At 38.7% G+C, this 27184-nt stretch overlaps 1 protein-coding gene across 1 annotated transcript in view; it reads right to left on the reverse strand.

The window, feature by feature from the left end:
• MPDZ (multiple PDZ domain protein) overlaps nt 1–27184 on the reverse strand; it is a 91114-nt gene that overhangs the window by 52038 nt on the left and 11892 nt on the right. The window contains 14 exon segments of the mRNA XM_009891489.1: nt 455–613; nt 3131–3247; nt 4865–5074; nt 7726–7911; nt 8899–9066; nt 9683–9829; nt 10537–10616; nt 12603–12692; nt 14024–14219; nt 15863–15951; nt 18444–18558; nt 22421–22624; nt 23870–23998; nt 25934–26147. Coding sequence (XP_009889791.1) covers nt 455–613; nt 3131–3247; nt 4865–5074; nt 7726–7911; nt 8899–9066; nt 9683–9829; nt 10537–10616; nt 12603–12692; nt 14024–14219; nt 15863–15951; nt 18444–18558; nt 22421–22624; nt 23870–23998; nt 25934–26147 — 2104 coding nt within the window.

Below are 27184 nucleotides of genomic sequence, written 5' to 3' on the forward strand. Positions count from 1 at the left end.
CATTTCATTCAAGAACACAGTAAATCAATTCACAAACATATTAACTATATATAAAGCATAAAAGCAAAGCTTAGAATGAACTTACTCTACCTTTTCCTACCTAAAATATTGTAGAATAATGCAGGTATTTTGTGTTACCACTCTTTACTATGCTCTGAAGTAACAACAATCAAGTTTTTGTAGCAGACCACCACAGCTTTAATACTACAAACATCTCACCGCACTTATCTGGCTCTACAAAACACAAATACAAGTTTTCAATCTTCTAGCTACCTCTCTCTTCAACACAGACCTCTGAGAGACACCAGCACTACCCTAAACAAAACTGCACTTTAATCTGGTAACAAAGAGTGCAGTTTGAACCAGGATGACTTAAAACATTTTTATCTAATAATACAGCCTTTTCACACTTAGAATCAAAGTTTTTCATCAACAAAACCACCCTTCTTTTTACCTTGGGAGTTGACAATGGAAGAGAGAAGTTCAAGTTCATTTCACCGCTACAGGCACTGCCATGCAGAGCTATCACTGAAGCCTGGAAGATGTCACTCTCTAGAGAATACTGCGATTCAAAGGTGGACTCATCCACTAGATCTGCCTCGCCGGAGTCCACCTAACAACAAAAGCAATTCAATCAGCCGGGCTATCTGTTACCTTCACACACATAAGCCCCGAACACATGCACCTCAGCCACTACATACTGACTGACGTTTTCTTTCTTTTTGTTCCCCCTCCATGTTTTACATTGAAATTACATTTGCACAGTACAGTAGGAAAAATTTCTGCTTCAGTTACAATTTATGTTATTACACCTTAAGAGGCTGCAAAGAACATCGTAAGTGAAGTCTCAACTGAAAATGAGTTGCAGGGCTTAGGCAGGCTCATGCCTGTTAAAAGTACAAGTTGCTGGGAGAATTCTGCTGTACTCCCTGGTGTGAATATTTTGATTTCTTTAAGGCTTTTTTTTTTTTTTCCTTTTTAATTTTCTTTTACAAGAATTAGCACTGAAAAAATAATGAGCTTCACTTAGTGCCACCTGTTAGACATCTTCTCACCCAACTTCAAAGGTTCAGTTGTTTTCAAAAGGGTATAAAAGATAGTCCTCTGGAAACTGTAACATTTTCCAATATATTTACAAAAAAATTTATTACATGATTTTTTATGATTTCCAAAATATTTTATATTTGACAACAGGATTAATATGGACAATTTTCCTGTCTTACATGAGAAAGAGAATTTTAAAAAGAATTCCAGACATGGACTTGGGCCCTATTTTTGCCTTTTTTTTTTTTCTTAAATAAAATACAATTTTTTTTCAAGACTTATACACTTTCAAATACTAGAAAAAAATTAAGCCCTAAACAACTTAATTTATGGTGCTTCACATACTACACTTTGATTATAATTTCATCTTCCCTGGCATAGCTCAAGAAATCAGTGTATGCTAACAAAAATGATCAGTGAGTTCAGAGCCATGTCCACATCATAAGCTTGTATGAAGCAGGCAAGTGCACCCACCTCCAAAAATGGGACCTAACTGTTGTTTTTCAGCCTCTGTTGCTAATAACACTATGAATTCATTGTGTCGTATTCACAACAGCAACAATCTGCAGTGACTCAACATATTGATTCCATTTAGGGGTACAAATGATCCATTTTTTTATTGTTGCAACCCTAAACTTAACAGCTATTTCAAACCGTTCCTTTGGTGTAACTTACTCTCAGCCCATCTTCTGGAAAACGCAGACTAGCGTTACCAAAGCTATGCCCTAAAAAAAGGATTGTGAAAAACAGGGACAGACCTGTAGAATCTGAGTGTAGATTTATCTATGAAAAACCATATTTCATGGGTCCACTCCGCAAACACATCTTCAACTGGGTGATGGCACATTCAATTTCGTATTTTGCACATTTAATTATTTAGTTGACAGAGTGACAATTTAACCATATTATTATCTGCCATACAGTTTCATTTTCTTTCACTATTTTAATTTTTTTTTATATGAATCACAGATAGGAGTCAGATTTTTAAATACTTAACTTTCAAACTGATCCTTTCAACACATCTTTAATTAAAGGATATTTACCATACATAACCTGGCTTCTTCTCAATGAATAAAACAAGGCAAATACTATTATCTAACTACTGTACCAAGGCAACAAACTGCAGAAGAAAAAACAGGCAGACTTGTTTAAAAGCAAGTTATTAAAACCAACTTGTCGTTTCCAAATGTGAAAAAATAACAAACATACTGGAATCAGTAATTCAGAGATTTTTGCTTTGGAAGGATCCATTTCAGGTCTTTGTTTGGTTTTGATTTTTTTTTCCTAATGAGTTAAGTTCCGGTGTTTAGCAGAAACTGCTTCTCTACTCATGTCCCCAGAAAATGAGGGCCAAATAATTTTAATATCAGAGCCAGATCAGTACAAATAACCATGAGAAGACACACTCAGAATACATTTATATTCTGTTGGGTTTTTTTAGGGGGAGGTAGAGTCCTATTTCCTTTGTATTTTTATCTGAGTTCTTATTGGTAACTTCTGGGCTATGTAACGCACTGAATGCTCAGGTAAGCCACATTGTGGAAGTGAACACCTTTTGACCTTGCAAATCTCATAATCACTGATTGATGCTGAAGTCTAAACAATACTATTAGGAGGAAGTATTGGCAGCTTTTGAAGACAGACAGCATTCCTTGTAAGGCTGCCTTAAAAGGCATGCATGCAAAAAGAGAGTTCCAAAAACTACTCAAGATAGAGAAGTGATGCATTATGATACATAGGCGAAGAGATTTATTTACAAAATAAGCACATCTCTACATATGGTGAGATTTTAAAAGTAATATTCAGTGCATGCAAGAAATGGGTAGCCATGTACTTTTGAAAATCTCAGCAAAATACTTCCTTTTTTCCCAGCAACTAACATATCATAGGCCAGATTCTCAGCTCATGCAAGCAGCCAAAATCTCCAGATGCCAGTTTCTACCATGTGGGGGTCCATCCCAACTACGGCAGATGAGTAATGTGGTGACAGTAAACACTAAAAAATAAGCATGAACAGTGACAAAGCAACCCCTTTCATTATAAAATGCAAAGACTTAAGAAATCTTTGGTAAGTTGGGCCACTAACCAGAGCCAGCTCAGCATGGAAGAGGGCTGAATCAGCTGGCCCCTCCTCCTCAAATGACTGGGCAGTGTAGAAAAAGCAATCTTCCTTAGCAGAGACATAGCCCTCCTCTGGTGAAAGCTGCAGAAAGAACGAAGCTCTGAGTTGGATGAGTGGCCAGGACACAGGGCGTGCAGAGTGCATTATGTGTGGGGGTTTAGAGAGGCAAATGAATTCCAAATGCAGCAAAGAGTTCATTTCAATCACAGTCACAGTGCTGGGCAGCTAAAGACACAATTATTTTTTTTCAAATTTACCTGAATCGATTCAGCTTCACATCTCATTTTACATCCCCAAGTAATGAAAAAGTCCTATCCAGCTATACCACAGAGCCCACAGCTTAGTCTAAACTCATTTCAATTTCTGTTCTTATTAAACATATACTAAAACTGCCATCAGAACTGCCATCAGAGCTGCCACCAGGCAAAGAGCCTAACAGCAGAGGCCTTTCTGACCTTGCTAGCTGCAGAGTAATCTTGTTAGCAGACAGCAAGACTACATCCACTGTCTGTGTTTTAAGATTGTATCTGCTGGGTGGAACTGCCTCAAGAGGACAAAACACAATTCTGACTATAAACCAGTAGCTTTTTCCAACATGATTTGATGCTAGGTGCATTCAACCAGTACTGCAAAGAAGCCAGTGATTATTCACAATATTTAACTAATCGGCAAGCACATGTGAAACACTAGAGTGCAAATGTTTATGTTTACAAATCGCCAGGAACAGAAACAAAACCCCCACGCATTTTCTCTTTTAGAGTGACATCTTCTCAAGTATGAAAATGTTGATTTGCAAGATATTTTAATATGTAACACAGAGTTTCCACTGCAAAAAGCAAATTTAACAATGGAAGTTAAAAAACTACCCTCTTACTATGAAAAGCAAAGTTTTTCATAACTTAAACATCAGCCATTCCCTCCCACCCGATTCACAAAGATTTACTAAGAAGGAAAAGTTTGATGTCTGCATCCACAAGGATTCCAAGATTTTCATTTCATGGAAATAAAAACGAACCCATAGACTCACAAACGTAGCAAAAGGTATCTTCTTTGTATGTATAAACTAATGCCATTCTATTGATTTGAATTTAACACACCAGGGACACTAGTCCACTAGCATCCACTACCTCAGTTACCCTGGGTCTCCTTCAACTTCTTTCTTCTAATTGTTACAGACTACCTTCTAAAATCAAGCCTGAAATTATTTATGGCTATACTAAAATAACAAGTTTGAGGTATATGAACTGAAGACTACTCACCATTGTTTAAATGTAAAGCACGCAGTCTAAACACAAAGGCTGCAGATGCGCTATACCTTGCAAGGCAAAGGAATAGGCAAATCTCAGGCAAACCACATAAAATTTACTTTATGTCACCATCTCACCCATTTGGAATCTTGTAAAGTGTACAAAATTATGCCTGGCAACTTGCAGCCCTGAAGGACCATGCCAGTTGTAAGATGCTTCGCTGTTTTCTCAGCTGCAAGACAGGTGTGCTACATCCTGCAATCACTACATCAGGCATACACTACACACAGGCCATTCCTACACGCAAGGAGACACAGGAATATGTGAAAGATGGTTTCTGGATGTTTTGAGCAACCCAGCTGTAGCCCAAAGCACAGAAAGTGCATGCAGAAGTTAGGATGTACCAGCTTAAATGACACGAAAAGTACCCATCGAATTCCCAAATCCTTACAGGCAATGGTTTGGCAACTCCTATTTTAACTATTCCTGTTGGGGCTCCTTTCAGTGCTTGTACTGCCTCCTCCAGGCTGCCATTTTCCAAGTTGATGTCGTTGACAAACATAAGCCGATCTCCGGGAAGAAGTCTGCCATCTTGCTCAGCCACACCCCCAGGAACTAATGAGCGAATCACAATTACAGTGTTTGCTGGATCAACAGGATCCTAATTAAATAAAAGGAAGAAAAACATTTCATTTTCCTTATTCTTTTATGTCTTGAGAGGCTATTTTTTTATGCATGAGCTTTTAATAACCCAACAGAGTTGGCTTATTAACCCAACAGAGTTAGCTTATTAAAAAAGCTGGAGCCTTGCTCCAGATGAAACCTCAGCAGCAACATACCCTTTTGTCTATACTGCCCATACGTTTAGACTTCCACCTACTTATAGTTCTCAAATGTGAAAATTATTACTTCTTTCTATGTGATGACCCATCGTGTATCTCCAGCAAAAAATACCACTAAATTGCAGAGGGCTGTTTGTACTGTAAGGAGTAATTACACACCAGAAATTCAAATACTTCCTACTGCAATGACAGCATTGCAGACTTCATCCTCCCTTACACTCAGCAGTCTGGGAATATAGTTAGACAGTGCAGACTGGGGCAAAATTAACATATACACTCTGGTGGAACAAAGGGCTTATTTTCAGTAACTCTCTTATACTTCATGGCACCAGATCTTGCTCAGTTGCGAAAGCACTTTTTAAGAGGCAAGTCCTTGTGCATGCCTAATTAAACACTTTATGAGTGACAGGAACATACCAATGCAGCACTCTAATCAACAAGATACAACAATGTGGTGTTTGCTTTTAAGAAAGAAAACTACTCCAACACACAGATTTTTATAAAAACACTAGCATCAAATGTTAGTAACAGGAACGTATGATTTTGTTATAACAATTATCACAGGTGCACACATTTGCACGATTCTTATATAATTACATTCACAAGGATCACCATTACATGTTAATACTTCCAACATATCACAATTCACTTGACTGCATGCACAGAAGAGAATGAGAAATGTAATAATGTACCAGCTTTACTGATAGCAAAAGCAAACATCTACAAACTGGAATGCAACTGTAACAAGTTTCTATGCCAAGATGCACATGTGAAAGGATGCACACCATTAAGGTAGCACCCAAAACCACAGGAACTGGAGACTGCTGAAAGCTAGTGTGAGAAAGCAGCATTCAAGGAAGGAAGGAAGGACTCCAAGAAGACGTTTAACACTTCATAGTAGTTAATGCAGCAAGAAGAATGCCATGGAGCAATAAAATACTACACAAGTGGAAATACAACTAGCATTGCTGGAGATAGTGCTTAAGCCTGAACCCTGACATCTTCTCCACCATTTTAACAACAAGTATTTACACTGTTACTTTAGATGACACTGCATGACACGCTTCTGGAAAAAAAAACACCGCTCTAGCATATGTGACAGTCATCCCTGGAGTAAGAAATTATGTAGACTTCCCTACAGGCCTGCCATTCTATGAAACAGGAGGCATGTATTAGTATGAACATAACTGTCCTTTAGTCAGTTCATTGAAAATTAACTGAAAATTTGATGGAAACAGCAAAATACAAAGATAAATCTCAATGTAAGCTTATTGTTCATAGTCTTAGATGAAAGCAGAAACTTCAGTGACAAACTCAAATGCTTTAACCGCATGTCAAAGGACAGAATATATGACAAATCACAAATGCTGTAACATCAAAACACAAGGTAAGTTTCAGAAAGCTGACCAGAAGTGTACGATATATTCAAACTCACATTTGCAAAATATATAAAACAATTTAAGGTACTTCCCACAACCCATCAGTATTACCATCCATAAAAAAAATTCAGTAACTAACCACATAGGCAATGCTTCAGAAGAGGCTGAAGCAAAAATATACTTTACTTTGGGCTGACATGGACTCCAAATACTGAGGCTCAGCTATGGTTTCTCACTGAAGAGTATCATGAGTAACACATTAAAGAGCAACCACTGTGAGAATGCAAAATACTACTGAGGCACAGATTAATTCTAAGCAGTGCCCTGTGGGCATAATTTCCACCTGGAAGTGACAAGAACAGCACAGACCTGGGAGGAGACCAGATTCTGCAGCACTACCAAACAGCTGTGCTAAAGCCTCTACTGACTGCAAGGAGAAATTACCTGAAGTTAGATTAAAAACTATCCACTGTGACAACTGGGAACAGGAGTAATATTTGTTCTGGGTTCCTGACCAAGTGCAGGTAGGAGACAGGCACTGAGCTGTTCATCAGGACACACCAAGAATCACAGCTTGAGATACCCAGGAATTTTTAAGTCAAACACAAAATGAATGGGGGCATTCAGGCATGTCCTGGACAGACAGCAGCTAAGCAAGGGATTTCAGAATTGCAGTTCTAGATTTTAGTAAATCCTTCGTTAAGCACATAAGTCCTTTAGTGGATCTTGCCCTAAGCACCTCAATGCAGGTACAAAATACATGGCTACATGCCTGAATATTCTGATTACATCATTTGTTTGCCCTGGGGCATTAGATGATGAACCTTCTGAAGACCCTAGTATATTACCGATTATCTATTTTTCTGGGCGAGTATTACAATTATCATTAGAAACTGTAGTCTTAATACAGCAATGGGAGTAAGTAATACAGCTAGTGGGATGCTTACCAGTAGTGATATCTGTTTAGCTTTACTGTATTGCTTGGTTTCCATTAATGTTTACCCTTAAAATAGTTATTTAGATCATATTGTGAGATCCCAACAATGCAAAGTATTCTGTCCTCTACTCAAAGAAAGGAGTGGAGAAGTTACCTGGTAGTCCAATATGCTAAATCCAAGACCCATACTGCCTTTCTCCAGTTCAATGTGCTGTACTTCTGTTTCCCACATCGCCAAAGACGAGCTTTGCACCTCTTCCATACTCTGACCCTCATCAGCTATTTCCAAAGCTGTTCCCTCTGTGTCCGAGGAGCCAATGAATCCAAGTTCTATGCGAGCCTGGGAAAGAAATGTTCACCAATAAAATGTAAATATTTGTGAATCTGCAGAGACAAAACTGTTCACGGAAAACAAGATAGAAACTCAGCAATGTGTCTCTAAACACAAAGTGCAAGAACTCTGCAAAATTAACAAACAAGTCTGATAAATCCAGCACAGAAATCACATTTCCTTGTAACAAAATAGCTATGCTGCAAGTATATGAAAGTACTCACTGGAAAAAATATTTACAAAATGGAATTTCTGTCAAACTAAAAACTTCAGAAAACTTAATTAGTACATGCATTCAAATATATAGGAAATATCTGTTATTAAATGGTATGTATAAAAATATGACTTGATCTAAACACAGCAACACTGACAGGAGTCAGAACATTTAAAAAAGGAAAACACACACATATACGTAACATATGCATATAGGTTCTTCACTCCCCTAGGTTTCACACAGAAGCTTATATAAGTGGAATTTTGTGCCTTGCCCAGAACTCAGAATTACCTGTATCTCTTTACATACAAACACTATTGTTTTGTATACTATACTGCAAACTATTCCTACATGTTTAGTACATCAGGCTGCCACAAGCTTTCCAGTTATGAGTGACAGAAGTGTGGCTGCCAGTGAACACATATGTAGGTCTGCACAACACAAACCCAGAAAGCAAAGTTCAAAACCAGATTAAATATATTCAGATTCTAAAAAACACAGTTCAGTTCGCCATACCCCCATAGCCCAGCTGCAGAACAGAAGTTAAGTACTCAGGTAGGCAGACCTGCATCCCAGAATATTTCTACACATGACCTACCAGGATTGACTTCTTCTAGTGGCCTAAAGTATGGTTGATGAACATAATTTGCTTTTTCCTATTTATCTCATTCCAACTCCTAAAATATTAAAAAGTATTTCTAATCTTGTACAAGAACTTTATATGTTTTTTCTCAAGGAAACCATTTTATCAGTGATTTTTTTTTTTTTTTAAGACAAAATACCTTTTCTGTGAGCTGAATCTCAGATAGACTTAGGCTCTCCAATGCTTCTGGGTGAATGATGGGGGGAGCTACTGGACGACAGCACACCATTGTCACCTTAATAGGCAGTTCCTTCAAGATACTGACCACATCCTTGTGATTTTCTCCAAGCAAAGAGATCTCATTCACCTCAATAAACAAAGAATACACAGTGTTTCAAAGTACACACAGTCTTTAGAAGTACAATGAACAAAATTGGTAAAAAAATCCCACCCCAACTCACTAACCACCTCGTTTAAAAACAAAAAAAAAAAGCAAACACACAAAAACCCCCTTCATTTCTACTCAGTTTGGTGCTCAGAATCAGCACCAATACAAGTTTTGAAATGAATGGACAGTTTCATAAATTGTATGACACCACATACTCTGTCACTTCATGTTTCTCGCATTCATGTGAACCAAATTCACATTTTAATTCTAAGAAAATAATTTAGAAAAGTAAAGAGATGTTTAGTCCCTTCACTGTGTAGGAATATTCTTAGTAAATATAAATGCTTTTGCTAGGTATTCTTATCTGGTCACCTTGAACTGTATCTGAAATTCAGCTACCAGCTGAGAAATGCATGTAAGCACATGCATTCACATAAATATGCATAGGTACATACAAAGTGACTGCTCAAGCACTTTTGGTTACGGCTGGTATGTAGTTAGATATGCAACCCTCCCAAAGCCATAACCTGTGAGAGGCAAGCCAATGCTCAGAAATCTTACTGAATGCAGACTAAGATAAAGTATTTTTTCTTACTTCCAGCAGCTCATCTCCACTGAACAGCTTGCCGCTTCGTCCAACTGGTCCCTCCGGTAAGATAGATCTGATGAAATGATGTCCCACTGTAGCTTCAAGGCTTATCCCTAGCCCACTGCTTTCGCTGAATTTGTTAACTATAGCCACCTAAAGTAAGATTAAGAAATGGTAACTTTTGACGTATTTACAGCCATACCTGTTACTTCCATTTCAATTTACATACAATGAGGTGAATATTCCAGAAGTGAGAAACCAGAAATACTATCATATGTAATGGAGGCAGTCAGGTAAAAACTGAAACTTGGATCATATAACATTTCAACATAAACACATGGGAACTGCATATGACAACAATATATCTGCATACTTTTGCAGAGACTACAGCTCTGGCACGTAATTTTGAAATAAAGTTGTAAACTCACATACTGCTTTTCATCTGTATCTACAGTCAATATCCTACGAATTATTTAGATCATTACATCGAACAATTCATTCAGTATGCAGAATGGATAGAACATTTCAAGCACTAGCTTCAAATTCTGGTTAACCAAGAGAGCTTTGCAGTTATTATTTCTTCTAATACACATTTATGCTCTTGAAGCTAGGAAATACGTGAAACAATACTCATAGGCACAGTAACTTAAGTAGTCTGTGATTATTTTGCTAAAATCAATACAGAAAAATATATATCTGTATACAAAATCTATAACCAAAATAAAACCATCTCAACAGATTAGGGAGCATACATACGATTTTTATAAATAAAGGAATAAATACAATACAAACATATTTCTCTCTGTATGTTAGCAACATAACAGGTGAACATTTAATAATAGTAATCAAAGTTTACCTACCACTATTTCATAATTTGAACCCATAATCCTCTGCCACTTTGCCTTCGTAGCTGCTTCTTCTGTAGTAGTTAGCTGGAAATCTAAAAGTTATGTCTGAGATTACTGTGACAAAAAGTGAAATGTCCTGTCTATTCCTATAACTGACAAAGCCTGTGGACCACACAAGACTACACAATCATTCCCATCATGCCAGAATTTCCCTAAATATGAATAAAAACTTGGCACATTTTGCCTCACCAGGCTTGCGTCTACCAGAGAAAAACTTGCCAACTAGTATTAGATCCTACCCCTGCAAAACTAATGATGTATTTTGAAAGACATGAAGTTCAGTCAAAAAGTTTGGTGTGCACAGCTGGGAAGAAAGGACACATACTGAAACTAGCCTCAGTGCTGAGTGAATTTAATGCAACTTTAGAAGATAATGGGCACAAAGAAAATGAAAAAGTTACATGCATGCCCTGGGCATGTATCTGTTAAACCATACTGTATGAGGGCTGATCAGACTGACGCAGGGGGACCGCCAAAATACTTACACATGTGATACTGCATACTGATCCTTTTGGACAGACCCTGCATTTTACAGAGAGTGTCCAAGGAAAGTTTTCAAACAAAATCTGGAGGTTTTGTACTTTCAAAACTGTAAGCACAACTGTAAAAGATTTTTTTGAAACTGTAGGCCCTAGAGGGCAGTGAGAGAACACAAGTCCTCACTCTTTTTTTTTTTTTTTGTTAGATTCACATACACGCACACATACAATGAGAAATAATAAAAAATAAAGAATAGCAATAAAATCGGAAGGGAAGGGAGAAAAGTAACAATGCTGTGAAAAATACAATGACAGGCTAGGCAGCAAACTACAGCAACTCTTAACTTGATTGAAAGTTTATCTGCAGGCTGAAACATAGAGAAATGCTTTCCTCCTACTAATTTTCCCCACATTCACACTGTTAAGATTCTAGGGCAGGAAACAATAAAAAGCAGTGTTTAGATACAACAGCCAGCAAATGCAGCAGACTTAACAGGACCCTACACATTCAAGACCCATAGTCTGTGCTGTGCCTACAGTAAGTATCAAAATAAAGTCTTCAGATCTGAATGCCCACCACAGGTGAAGGCTAGAATCTTCATTACAACTTGAAGTTCCCAATTTCCACTGACTTCTATTACGAATTTAAAGTGACTAACAGCCTTGGACAGTGTTTTAAATCTAGTCATTGCTCAGAGACATTACTAAAAATAAAGCCAGGTGTGTGGCATTCAAATATGACAATACTTTCCCCAAAACAGGGACTCTGCAGTATCTGAAGGAAAGGTGTTAAGAAGAAATTGTTGGCTATCTAAGATAACAGAAAGCATGAGTTAGGAAAAGATATGTATTACAGAACTCATGAGTGATGCTTTTCAGCTCTCCTCTAGCTCTGGGAGCAGGAAAGTATTAGAAAACACATCAAGTGCTGTCTTAAACCTTGAAAACATATCATCACGTGTGACTTCTGAAATGCAGCACAGTGCCCTAACAGCTCAAGAGGGAAAGGAAAATACCCTTTAGAAAATATGAATTTCCACAAAGAGTGTGGGAAAAGTCAAATTGTATCATTGCAGCAGAACCGACTGAATTTCAAAAACTATCAGAGACCACAGATTGAAATAAATGCAAGCTCAGGCATTTGTGAAAAGGAATTTTATCAGAAGAGGTAGAAGTCCTGGAACTGCAACTGGGCAGCTGTAGGCAGCTGGAAAGATAAGGCATGTTGGGGAATGAGGAGCGAAAATGTTTAAAACACAACTACAGTAAAAAGAACAGAAATACAAAAGTACACTAAAAAGAGGGCTAAGCATGTAGCAAAAGCAGACTGCTTTGTGGGACATCTTTGACATAATTATTTTCAGACACATACAATAGAGCACTCAAGAGCACATGCTTACACGTATGATTACTTTCACTTTCTTAGCTGTACCTCAGCTACACAGCACACAGGAGATGGAATGACACACAGAAAACCTGATCGCTGTGTAAGCAGACCCAAGTGCATTTTCACAGAATAAAATATTAAACGTTGAGAACCTGTTTCCTGTTGTCTCGTGTCCTCTCCAATATTTACCACACTGGCACTGCATGGATGTGATGGGGATCCCTGTTCTGTTTCACTGTTATCTGGAAAAAAGAAGACGACACTTTTTCAGCTATTTTATGTGTTCTAACATTCATAAAGCTTACAGGCATGCCTCAGGGCACTGACTCTCCCTTCCACTGGACTTCAGAGGATCCATATTTAGCAAATGGTATCTGGCATGAGGGGCCCAGAAGAAATGCCATATTTTAAAGACATTTTGTCTTCTATTAATGCTTTTCTTTCTCCAGTAAATTTTTCAATGAAACAAGAGAAGAAAAAGCGCAACCATCAGTAGCTGCATCTCTATGATTGAAAGAAAATTTACTGGAAAACATATAATGTAACATTCTTTAGCCCTCTTGTATTATCTTTGGTTTTTTTTCTTCCTCTTATTTCCTTTGTGCAATTCAGGAAGCTGACACTGAAAAAGGAAAATGCTACAGACCTGGAGACCTACATACCCGAGAGACTTTTCACTTGCAGAAAGCCTCTCCTACCACAGAGTTCTGTTAGGTATGTTGCTGGCTGTCAGCTGTACCTTGAAGACCTCTAGGCTGAAGAAACAGCACTTTCTGAGAATTTCCTCTGTACTTTTTGCTGAAGGTGGGAGTGAGAGGATGCCATGCAGATAATATACTACGAGGTCTTTCAAAATCTTGTGCTAGACGGGATTATGCCTCAGTCTTTGAGCTGTGATATACTTCTGCTGACATCAACCTATAACACAAGTAGCTGAAAAGACCTATGTGCATTCACCCTCTGTGTAGATACTCTGTTTAAACACAGTGATTTTCAAGATTTGGCACATACACTTCAAGATGTGCACAGTATAAGATTAAGCTTCACTAATCTCACCTCATCAGCAGCAAAATAACATTGTTCATTGGCTTCTGAACACGTATATAGTTAATGCCCTATCAGATTAATAACCTCTAGACATAGGTCACTCCTCTCGTACCTGGAGCTTGTGATACTGACAAGCAAGAGCGAAAGGAACTGAGACTTGCTTTTGATGATTGTGGAGTGTATTTCTTTGCTTGCTCTTGAATGCAGCTCTCACTGTTGAGCAAGAATAAAACATTCACTGCCTTCTTACCATTTGAAGATTTGCAGGATCAAAGTCTTGAAGCAATTCAGCCAGAAGTGCAATGCAGTGCAGAGCTTTCAACACTCACTTTGAAAATGCAGCAAATAATACCACTGTGTCTAAAAGATTAATCAAACCACAGTAAACCAAATTCTCCCCTCATGTGCAACAGCTCTGCTATCAGTAATGCCTACCCAGAACGAATCTGTCGCGTTTTATTTTCAGTTTGCACTTGAGAAGAAAAATGTTTCAAGCCAACCTTAAAGCAAAGCCAGTTTTAATTACCTTTGGCTGTGCTACTATCCATTGTTTGGAACAGTAAGTCCTTTTCAAGAGCAGCATTGAAGTCCTCCTGGGGCTGAACATGATTTTCCTGCTTAAGCCCTCTTCTGATCAAAGTGAGCCGAACTGTTTGTCCTGTGTGCCGCAAAACATCAACTGCTTGCTGGTTAGTAAAACCTTGAAGATTTGTTCCATCCACCTGCAAGATTAAGCAGCTTTTCAGCCCACAAGACACGACCCAGGAAAAAAAATGTCCAGGGGAAAATAATATGGTGAGCTCTCAGCATCTGTTAACCTGAGCACAAAGCAAGCAAAGGGACAAGAACGAAAACCTGGATGACTTAAAGACATTGGACACATGAAGCACTTTCACTGGAGTACCCCACAGCTAGGTAACAACCACTACTACAGCAAAGTGGGGAGAAGTGCTTTGGGTGCCCACCACAGTGGGGCCAGGCAGATAAGCTCTGCGAGGTGTGACAGGACACAGCACATGCTGTGTGGGGCACGCTGTGCAGCCTGCCTGCTTGACTGCTTCAGCCATCCCCACCTCCGAGGAGGAAATACTGGATGCATAAACCAACACAGCCATGTCCAGGAGATCTGGGGAGGGGAGGGTAAGGAGAGACACATCCATCCACTGTGGTAGGAAGAACTACAGAGGACAGCTGTTTTGAGGCCAAATAACCTCAGACACAATGAAATCTACTACAGAACACCGTGAAGTCCAACTTCCCAATCAAACACTGTCCCAGCCAGCCAGATGCTCTCTCTGGTCCATCATTTTAATATTTTAAAGAACAAGACTTTGGCCTCTTCTGTTTGAAGATACGCTATTGTCTCATTAACTCAGGGCTTTTTTTCCTGAAACTCAAGACTTTGGTATTACTCAATTTCATCTTACTGTCCCTACTACACACCACCTTTTATTCTCCTTCTCCCTGCAAACTTCGTATTATTCTATTCTTTCTCCTTCTCACCCCCCAGTGCCTCCTGTAGTTGTTTCATTCTATCTATCCAACACACATATTCCACTATTTTAATTCCTCCTGCATGAAGAATAACTCCCTCTGGATCCTTAATCATTTTGTTGCCTTTCTCTGAATTTCTTTGAACTATGATGCTCTTCTAAGCACAAACTAATTAAAAATAAGCTGAGGTTATTTAATTTGTCCTCCACACTTAAAAAACCATATTTTAAAAATCTTTATTATTCTTTTGTCGGAGGTCACTCAAATCTGCAGTAGAAGAAGAAATCAAACTTTGGATAATCAATTTTAGCCATTTATAGTCAGCACTTAAATCGTTATAACAAACATATATACTTCCACGTACAAACATGCAGGCACATTTCCACTTGGAGAGATACCATAACTTGTTCGTAGTGCTGCCGTCCCACAAATGCAAGGACAGATCTAGGACAGCCACAAAAATGTCATTCCTGCATTCGTGACCTGATTTTCACCACGCAACTAACGCTTTATGCATGAAAATATTTTCTTCTTTCTCGAGCATCTAAAACTTTAATGACATACTTTTAAAAATCATTTTGAAAACAGATACTTAATTTCAATCAAACTTTGAAATTTTGCCTTTTCTAAGCAGTCTCAAAGCTCCTACTGACGATATATACATACAACACAGATTTTCTTAAGAAACACAAGTTACACACAGGTAGCATCATCAGAAAGATAATGTGATCAAACATGCAGTCAAAAAAAGGACTCACCACTTCAACACTAATTCTAAATGTTTTAAGCAAGTACTACATGAGCATTTTTTTTACAACTTGAAGTAGAGTTTTGCAGACAAGTGATCTCATTTCTTTCTGTGTTTACTTACAACTATAATTTGATCTCCCACATGGATTCTGCCATCATGTTCAACAGCACTGCCTTTTGTAATGCTTTTCACAAAGATACCAGAAGGTTCTGGGATGAAGCAGCAGAGAAAATAAAATTAATTGATTTATTAATAAACAGTTTAAATAATGCAACAATCTTGAACTAATGCCGTCAACCAAAGGGAGAAAAAAAAAAAAAAACCACATCACAATCTCCAGGTAAGATAAGGAAAGAATCATCAAGAAAGTATACACTTTAAGTAAAACATATATATCACTATTTTCCTAAAAGATAAGCCTGATTAACATCAGCTTGCATTGGACCAGATTTCATTCAAAATTTTACAATGCTAAACTACCAATTCTTCTGCAAAAGAATATTCTAACGTATTTTAATCTGAATGTTGAAACCAACACAGATAAAAAAAACAAGTATCTCTGACTCTTGGTCAGATTTATAACTGCAGGACAGAAAATTCAGTTTGAGTACACTAACCTGGAAAGTTCTGTTTTTTCTACGTACTTAATAACTGCTTAGGAAAATGCAAGTTTGGATAAAGAAATGCAGAAAATTATAAACAAGCAGGACTACAGCTTACATTTGAACCAGCTTTTAACTACAGCTGTAAATCAGTATTTGATCCAACAATAAAAAAAAAAAGACGACACGAGGAAAAAAAATCAAAACCCCAAAACAGAGCCATTTTAGACAGTTAGCAATTTTGAATCAGAAGAAAAAGTCATATATACATATATTTTTATATATATATCTCTCACCTACAGAAAGGACATTTTACAAAAAGAAATCAATTTCAGGAGAAACCCACTGGAATTTGAAACAAACTTCAACAGCTCAGTAAAGTGAAAATCTATGGAGCTCCTACATGCACATTTTGCATAGTATACATGAAATTGAGAAAAACACTCGCATGAACTGGCATGAAACCAGGTCTGAGGGTCACAGGTCACATTGATATCAGAAATCTTAACAAAATCTACTTTCTCTCAACAAATATTCCAACTCAGTTAAATGAATATGTTTGATGGGAAGACAGTCCAGTACAAAATAGGTTTTAACTGCTGTCAAGAGACGCCAGTGCCTTTGCAGACTGAAACTCGTCATCCACAGGGCGTCAATACGACAAAAGTTAGCAGGAAGGAGGGCTAAATCTATGTTTTACTCTAATGACTATATTCACCTTGGCAAGAATACAACTGCAAATATTTAAGTCAAAACTTTCACATTTTTTTTCTGTTTTTTCTTAATTTGTTGTTTTTCCAGGTTTTGTAAATAATTAAATGGTTGGTCTCACTAACTTCCAGGTGTTTTTATATCCTGTAACAACTGCATGGTAACATGACAAGTTGCTATTTGTCATTTGTGAAAGATTCAGCTGCAGATCGTGTTGTCCAGTAGTTTTATTGCTGGTTCTCTGACAGCAAAGTCATTATTTAACTAAGCGTTAAGTGACAAAATTAAGTGAGATGCTCAATAAGGCAAGTATATTTCCTAATGTAGTTTCATGCTGCACAATAATTTAAAATCGAAGACTGATGATACTCCAACACTAAACCAGTTAAAATATGCTATCAGATCCATCACATGTCCTATAATTTCATTTGCCTTTTAAAGATTCATCTGGAAGCTGCTAAAGCGTGGACAAACTGTTACCATCCTGTCCTATGAACAGATTGTTAAAATTTAGCCCAGCTTCTCAAACCCAACAAATTACGTCTATAAAATGCAAATAACATGGCATATATCTATCCATACACTTTTCTAAAAATATATACATGGGTAAAAGTCAAACCAACAGCTCTTTGAGAAGTTTTGCAATACCTTCACAACTGTCCCTTCCTAGCAGTATTGCACTGCCCACCTAGGGAGGCCCAACAGACTTCTGGATCATTTTTCTGAAAAATGTAGTGGAAATTATAAAGTAAAATACACAACAGTACATGAACACTGTTGCGTTTATTTATAATTAAGTTAAATAAATTAAGTTAAATTAATTAAGTTAAATAATAAATATTAAGTTAAATAAATTTAACTTATTTATTGGCTGCAACAGCCTCAAGGCCAACAAACGTTTATTACATCCAGAAGTCACTAAGGAATTCTTGATCTCCCAGCAGTACTATACACATTTAAAAAAAAAAAAAACAAAAAACACCAACAACAAGACTTCCTAAAACCACTCAGAATACTAATGCATTATCTTCTAAGAGCCTTTTAAAAATGAAAATGTAATTTTAAAAGCCCAGCTAGTTCTAACAAAAATGGCTCAATCTATTTTAGAATTGTTTTGCAAAAACATAAATACAGGCTTCAGCCAAGAGTGAATATAAAAATTGTTTAAAAAATGCTGAGGTGGGATTTTATAATAAAACTGATTGCTTCTAATCTGAATGTCATTCTCACAAAAGGAAAACAATTCATTTTTCTTTACAAACTTTAAAAAGATTTCAGATGTTCAAGCTTTTTAGAGATGCTATACCAAAACTAAAATTAAGTCTTTGATGCGCATACACTATAGTACACAACAGGTTGTATAGTAAACTGCAAGAATCAATCATTACCTGATGTTTTGTCTCCAATGTAACCAGCAATAGTTATTCCTAGTCCCTGGTTGTTTTTAGTGAGCTCAACATTAAATTTCTCCCCATCTTCACAGCTATCAACAGAAGCAACTGCCTAATAAGAAAAGCATGATTAGAAAGGAACCTTTTTTTTTCCTTAAAGATCCACCACATTCTTTGATGTCATTAGCATGTAAAATTAGACACAAATGTAAAAAAACACAGTACCAACTTTCCTTCTGCTCTTATTTGGTGTTCAGCAGAGAAACCAGACACAGGTAACAATCCTCTCTGTTATGCCCTCCCTGCTGCACTAACCCTGGGATACTATCCTCTAACCTATAAAATCATTATTTGATGACTAAAATGACTGGTGAAATTTGTACAAATTGAACAATGAACCTCTTGTAGAGTAAGTTACACAAACCACGCTTAAATGTTAGAATATGTAGCTTGCTGCCCTTCTGGGACCTCCTCAGAACCAGCTTTAGACAGCTGTGTTATTAAAAAGGAGAAAAAAGATCAGAATTACATTTTGTATTCTAGTTGTTTAGTAACTATAGGTATTTTTTTCCTGTGCATGCCAAGTCTAAAACATAAAAAAACCTCTAACTAGCAAGGCACTCGTGTTTCTTGTTTTTAAAAGACTTAAAAATTCTGTTGTAGAAAGTAGCAATTATACCTCCAGCTAGTTAAATAGAGACAATCTACACTAATATCTACTACAACCCTGTGAATTTCAATAACAAAGAATTTTTTGGATAATGAATGCATTTATTTATTGTTAATGAAAGGACTATAAATATTAAAATCCCATTTCAACAATTCTGCTTTTGTATTAAGAGGGAAAAAAATCAACTTAAAAAACTTAATTTCAACTGTTTTGAAAGTTTTTTGTTTGTTTTTTTATTTATTTTTCAGCTTTCAGCTGTGTAAATTGGATAGTTACTAGCCACCTCCATAGCTGGGATATATCAGCATATGATTATATACAGAAAGACTGAATTTCGCTGTATTTATATTGGCATCCGATACTTAGGCACATATTTAAAATGGGAACATAGTACAAATTTGTCAAGATCCTGCTATACTCCTATTTTATTCTATCTCTTCTGCAGGACAAATAGCAGCCAATATTTTTTAGAGTGACAATACGGCAACCAGGCAATACTAACTAAACCAAGTTTGACTAGATGAGTACACACATGCCAAAAAAAGGACTTCGGGAGAGCTATGATGCTACTTTCCAACAGAGAATCTCACTTCAATTCTTTATCTGAACAACTCCACCCAAAACCATAATCAAAACCAAGAAAAATAAATTCCTCCTGCTTTAACTACCTCTGTGCTTGATAACAGAGGATTATTTGAGCCACAGCTAATGCCACTAAAAAGCTGCTCCAATTTCTGTAACCTCATGAATTTTTACAGCATAGACATTTACAGGGGACATGATGAGAAGTGTCCATTTTGGAAAGCCATTCTGCTCTCACTAACAGCTTTAAAAGCATCATGAAGTCTTCCCCCATGCTGTATTCGCCAGGAAGAAACAGACAAACCAAGCCGTTTCCATCATCATCTTCACTCTAGACTTGAATTAATGAGGCTTGCAGCACCATTAACTGGGTGCTCCCTCCAAGAACAAGACTTTGTGCAAGCAGCTTAAAGCCAGCCTGCCTCCTGCCAGGACAGATCTACCAGGATGTATTGAAAAGGATGGAAATGGAGAGGAAGGTGGCAAAAAAGTAAAATTTTGCCACTTTGTGGCCCTAAGTTATTTCCTTGTTACTAGAAATCCTATTCAACATGACACTAAGCTGTGTGGAGCAGTCAACACACTGGAGGGAAGGGATGACCTCCAGAGGGACCTGGACAGGCTGAAGAGGTGCAAACCTCATGAAGTTCAACATGGCCAAATGCAAAGTCCTGCATGTTAGTTAGGGCAACCCCAAGCACAAATACAGGCTGGGCAGACAATGGATTGAGAGCAGCCCTGGGAAGGACTTGGGGGTGTCAGTGGATGAGAAGCTCAACATGAGCCAGCAATGTGCACTCGCAGCCCAGAAAGCCAACCATATCCTGGACTGCATCAAAAGAAGCGTGGCCAGCAGGTCGAGGGAGGTGACTCTGCCCTTTATTCTGCTCTCCAGAGACCCCACCTGCAGTACTGCATCCAGCTCTGGGGCCCCCAGCATAAGAAGGACATGGACCTGTTGGACCGACTCCAGAAGAGGGTGATAAAAATGATCAGAGGGGAGGAGCACCTCTCCTACGAAGACAAGCTCAGAGAGTTGGGGTTGTTCAGCCTGGAGAAGAGAAGGCTCTGGGAGACCCAATAGCAGGCTAAAGGTACCTAAAGCAGCCTAAATAGTACCTAAAGGGGGCCTACAGAACAGGTGAAGAGGGACTCTTTATCAGGGAGTGTAGTGATAGGACAGGGGGTAATGGTTTTAAACTGCAAGAGGGTAGATTCAGATTAGATATTATGAAATTATTTACTCTGAGGGTGGTGAGACACTGGAACAGGTTGCCCAGAGAAGTTGTAGAGGCCCCATCCCTGCAAGTGTTCGAGGCCAGGCTGGATGGGGCTTTGAGTACCCTGGTCTAGTGGGAAGTGTCCCTGCCCATAGCAGGGGTGTTGGAACTAGATGATCTTTAAGGTCCCTTCCAAGTCTAACCATTCTATGATTCTGTGATAAATCCTGCAGCTGCTAATCCAGCCTTCCAAATTGCATCATATAATCTCAGAAAGGCAAATACTGAATAAATATATACAGAGGAAATTATCAAATTCAGCTTCTCTTTTGAGACAGCTGCTTTTCAGATAAATAATACTCGGCCTAAATATTGATCCCTGCATCTAAAATACAGCCAGGTACTCATGCCTCTGAGTGCTGCAAGGACACAAGAGTCTGTCTCTCCTCTTAGATATTTCAGAAGACTCCATGTTGAGATTAATTTCCTTTTCGTTATAGCCACAAAGGGGGGGATGAATATCTGTTTCTTTTCCACAGATACCACCACAATGGACAGAAGCAAAATAACAGTCATCATGAAAAAAAACTTAAGGCTTTTTATCTTCCAGAGCAACCTATCTGAAATGAAATTTGTAATAAGGAAGAAAATGTCTAGAAAAGAAACAGGAAAAAGTAAAACAAAAAAAAATTATTTGTAAGGCATAAATTCTATCTAGTTGTAGGCTCAAAAACAACCACATTTTTCTTCTCTCATTCACTTACTCCACGTATTCACATTTAAACATATCTGGTCATAACTGTATGTGACAAACCACGACTGCTCCTGGCTCCCATGAAACAAGGCTTTGCTGCAAACATGCAAATGACCTATTTTGTAGAGGTTTTGAGCTGATGGGATATAGTAATATTTACAGCATTTTTTAAGTGGCTGACAGTTGTAGAGGAGTAACGGCATAGAGTGTACAATCATCAGCAGGGGAATAAGGGTAGCAGCTGGCTGACTTCTTTTGGAAGATGTCTAGCAACAAGCAATGCCAGGTGATGTAGGAAAGAAGCAGCATCTGTGTGCTGGTTGGCACAGGGAGGAACTGTCTGATGGATGGCTTCAGTGATATGGAAACAAGAAATGCTCCTGTAGAGGAAAAGGACAGGCGGACAGGGAAATGCTACAGAGCCAGCTTGCTGTGTCTGAAGAAAAGACTGCATGGCTTCAGTTGTTCCCAATATATTACTGCACAACCACAAGCAACATAGAACAAGACATTATTCAGATCACCCTTATGGAAGTCCTAAGCCTTGATCCCGAGAGGTTTCAAGCATATAGTTCCTTGCACTGTATATTCATGACACTTGAATTCTCCCAGACTGTCACTGCTACTGGGCAAGAAAATCCTGGCTTTTGAGAACACAAAGCGTGACAGACATTCAAATACCAGTTAAAAGAAAAGGAAGTCTGAAGTACAAGTTTGCCATGAGCTAAGTATATTCACTGTTGCTTACCTGTTTCTCTGGTGTGGAGGTGGGTACTGGTGTACCTGGGGGGACTGCTGGTGGAGGTGGCTCCTCAACAGGACCTCTTGCAATTACTAGTTTCACTCGATTTCCACATTGCCTCAAAACTTGTGCCACCTGCTCACTGCTCATTCCAGCTAGGTCCGTATCTCCAATTTTCAGGATGTGGTCTCCACTACACAATCTCCCATGCTGGAGGAAGAATAATGATGAAGAAAATACATTAACATCCTGCCATTTCTCCCACATACCAAACAATTAGGAAAAAGACCAAACAGCTTTAGTCACTTTGAAGACAAAATGAACAAGGTGACTTTTTTTGGGACCCCAGTCAATATCCCGATAACATGGAGAAGAAATGTAGGTTGCCTGATGGCACACTGATTTTACTAAAATTTCCCCAGAAATATCCAAGACATCCTTTTTTCAAACAGTCAGTCACCCGAGCACAGAAAAAAAAATGCATATAGTTATGGTTACTACCTACTGGTATTTAACAACTGTGTGTAGATTACAGAACTTTGGGTTTCATTTCCAAACACACTTTCAAAAAAATAGCATACAAATGTATATTCAGGTTTGCACTTCTATTTAAAAACCGGTTCTCAGGATGAACCATAACTTCAAAATAAAAGACATTTCTCCCGCACTGTGATCCAGTTATTTATATTGCTTAGCACTAGTTTACTCTCCTAATGATTTACCTTTAATTGGTTAGAAAGCTTCACATTAATACTTTTCATATGGGCTAAATTCAAGGGACAGGTCTCTAAAAGGAACTCATCTACCTGTTCAAGGAAAGAGCGCAGCAGTAAATCCTGCCCATGCATCTCCAGGCCCTGTTATCAGGCCACCACTTCTGTGGCTGGAAGACTGACTAGTCTCTGTGCCTATTCAGTCCTTGACCATCATTAACACAGCCCTAGATACCTGTCCAACAGACAAGCTTGAAACGAGCTGTGATCACCAAATTCAATTCGCATGAGTCCTTCAGGCAGAAGGAGAGCCCATGTCCTCATGCACACGCATGAAGCCACATGCCTGCTCCAAGCTTCAGTAAGGCCAGCAGAGAGAAGCAGATGCTCTTCTTAGCTGGTGGGGTGCAGCAAGTAAGTGCTTTGTGTGTCGTGTCGCCCCCCCCAGCTGGATTACAACCAGGATACTCTTGGAAGATTTAGGAGTCTAAATGCATCCACACCAAATATGTATAATGTAAAAGGTTTGAAAATGTGATTTAGAGCGTAATCTAGCTTTTACATTCAAATGCACAGATCCCCCCCCCGCCACTAAACACACCTTTACTGAGGATAAATTTCACCATTTGCTCTTTATTACACTTAGAAGGAAAAAAAACTACCACTACTTAGCATAATTATAAAAGTAAAGGGTAACTTCACACCTTACTGAATGGTAAACAGAAGGGTAGGTTGAATTTACCTGATCAGCCACCCCTCCTGGGAGGATGGTTTTAACAATCACTCCAGTTGACTTTCCTCCCACTATCCCAAATCCCAGACCTGAGCCATCATTCACCAACTCAATGGTCTCCACGTGCTGCCAGTGAACCTAAAAGGAATAAATATAAGCTTGCAAATGATTAAAATAAGGACATACGTATTAAAAATAGTAAAATATTTGCTCTTATCTCCTGGGTATGCTTTTGAATAAAGGAAGGTGGGAGGAAGGTGGAAATATGGGACCTTTCTAACAATTACTATTAGGTATAAGATTACATAATATTTAAGCAATAAGTTGCTCATTCTGTAACAGTTGGAATTTCTCTGGTACAAACTAGAGCTGGGTCAGGCCTTTCAAGAAGTTGCTGAATGTATTTAAGCAGCAGCCTAGAACTGTCCACCTCCATGGCCCACTGCAGTCAATGAGAAAAATACTGCTGCTAGGAAATCTCACAGGAATGGAAATTAAAATTTTCAGGCAAGTGCATGTTCAAATTGGCCACTGTAACAAAGCACAGGAGAAAGCATAAACCAAATTCAGAGGTTAAGGCTGAACACAGCACCAGGTATTGTGAGGTACGCATTAGTAGAATTGCCCCCCGGGTGATAAGCAAAGATTTTTTGGGTTGTCTGATGTCAACAGCACCGGAATGAAGTAGCTCTGATGGCAGGCTTCATGTTCTAACAGGAATGAAACTGCTTTGACAGACAGACAAACACTATCTCACTCGCACGGGGCGGTGCTGAAGGGACGACTGGAAGCTCCTGGTATTGCTTCTCCTGAAGAACAAACCACGCTGTAAACTCATCTGAAATTTAAAACTGCAGCTGGTGCTCCACCAGGTAGGATCTTGAAAATAAGCAGTTATTTTCAAATAATCAAGGTATTGCAAATTCGAAGCCCTGTAGTACCTGTTTGGAAATCCACAGTCTTAACATAAACCAATGATGATCAAGAAATCCTGAAGAAAAAACAGCAGCTCAGGGAAGCTGCTTTCCCCCAGCATTCGAAAGGGAGGGGAACACAAGGACTGGGACAGGCACTCATAAAAAATAAAAAAAAAAAAAGAAGGAGCTGTGGCAGGTTTGAAAGGAACATTTTTTCAAGCAAGGCAAGCTGTTCTGAGAATACATAGAGGAAGAAGTGCGTCACAGGAACACTGGAAGAGAGCAGGCCTCTCCTATGAGCTGACAGGAAAAGTAAGGCCCATCGTTTTTATTTCTGCACGCAGAAGAAAAGAATAATTCTGCAATTTCTTCCCTAAAGGTTTTATGATAATGATTACAATAAACATTTAAAAAGCTGATTGCTCCGTATACTTCTGATTACCAGTTCCCTTAAAGAAGAGCCACAGATGACTGAACAGAGAAAGCTACAGAAACCAAAGATAGGCCTTTTCACCCCAGGACAAGCCATCACATCACAAGTAAGATACCAGGAAGAGAAAGCGCAGTTAACATCACCATGTTCCTGAGCTATGTTCTCTGCACCTAGATCTGCAAAAGCTTTCAAAAGAAAGCAAATGCAGCACAGCTCTTTTCTGGGGGTCCTGAAGATCGTCCCTACACATGGCATTTTGGTGGTGCTCTCATGTTGCTTTACTTGAGCCCCACCACCAAGAGACAACAGAGAAACAGAGAAGCACCCATCCAGCTGGTGGGGAAGATCAGATCACAATGCCCCAAAAATTTCTGTTTGCCCAAGTAGCAGGCAAAGAGAAAAAACAGATCCTGTTTACTGCTACCTCCAAATAAAGCTTCATAAAGTAAGGCAAACATCGTGTACTTGCATTGGTTGGATACAGAGAATGTGGCAGATGGAAAGAATGAAAACGTTCAAGATCAAGACCCACACACACACCAAGTCTGAGTATTTTCTACTCTTTGCATGGGAAAAGGTACAACAAAGACAAATAGAAGAAAAACCTCAAGAACTGTGAAGCCAATGTACATACAAGTTACAAAAAAAAAGGCTCAGAATACTAGATGCAGTAAGCACATACATGCCCAGAACTGAATATACAGACGTTTGGGGTATACTCACCGGGTTGGAATGGGCTGAAACTGTGCTAGCAGCAGATGGAGACCGGGAAACTACAGGACTGATGAGCTGAGGGAAAGTGCCCCTGGCCACAACTAGCTGGACATTATCTTTTGCTTTCTGTAGGATGCTGATAGCCTGCTGATGTGTAATTGTCTGATCAAGGGCTTGTCCGTTAATAGCAAGGATTTGATCTGCTTCCTTCAGCTTTCCATCTCTGTCACGTATGTGTAAACAGGGAAAGGGACGACAAAATAAACAAACAAGATAAACCAAAGAAGTGTTGCCACAGAAATTACAGTATTTTGACAATTTTCCAATATTTTTAATAACCTGTTCTCTGTTCCCCCCACTTTTTAATCTCTCCCTGCAGTTTTGCTGAAAGGAGCTGATGCGGCACCCTGGTGATCGCTTCCTTTGAAGCTAATCCCACTGCCACTCTCCCTGGCTACTACCCCCTAGCTAGCTTTCTTCTCCCTGTACCCCCATGCGAGACTAAGCACATTAGATCTCAGTCGCTCCCAACCATAGCCTGGGAACTTATATTTGTTCTTGACTTTGAGCCTCTTGCTTAACAGACCAAGTGCTCCACTTTGTTCAGTGAGCCCGTTCTGAATATTCATCAAACCGTGGAGTGGAAAACACTTTCATCAAGATGTTACGGAAAAAATTTTGTTTTGCACAAAACCAAGAGGGGGGAAAAAAAAGAAAAAAAAAAAAAGGAAGGCAGAGAAAGCAACAAAAAGAAAATGATAAAACAGATCCCTTTTAAATGAGGGGAAAAAAAGCCCTGAAAAAATTAAAAAATACTTTCTGACAAAGGAAGCACTACTGTAAAATTACATACTGAGCTCTTCCCCAGACATACTTCAAAGGAAACGTATGAAGCCTACACAGATGAGTTACCCTATGCCTCCACCACTGCTTCTATACCTTTTGCAACAAATGAATGAAAGTCCAGAGTCTTGTCTTCAACATTCTGAGGTGGCAATGCTTTGAGAACAAAGGGCAGCAATGAAAACAAGGATCCCTATTACACCAGCTTTTACAAGCACCTACAGCATAGAAGCCAAGGTATGCAACAGCATTCAGGAAAAATGCTATTTAGCTTGAACCCTTAATATTTCACTTGTGAATCTGAACTGTTTTTCAGAGTGCTCTCAAAGACTTATTCCTGCCAGAGCCTTTCTGATTTATGAGCCCTGTGACAGTAGTTGAATGTTTCTCTTCTCAACAGTGAATCAGGCAGGGCCT

The sequence above is a fragment of the Charadrius vociferus genome, unplaced genomic scaffold, assembly GCF_000708025.1.
Source record: "Charadrius vociferus isolate BGI_N301 unplaced genomic scaffold, ASM70802v2 scaffold198, whole genome shotgun sequence".
Classification (NCBI taxonomy): Eukaryota; Metazoa; Chordata; class Aves; order Charadriiformes; family Charadriidae; genus Charadrius; species Charadrius vociferus.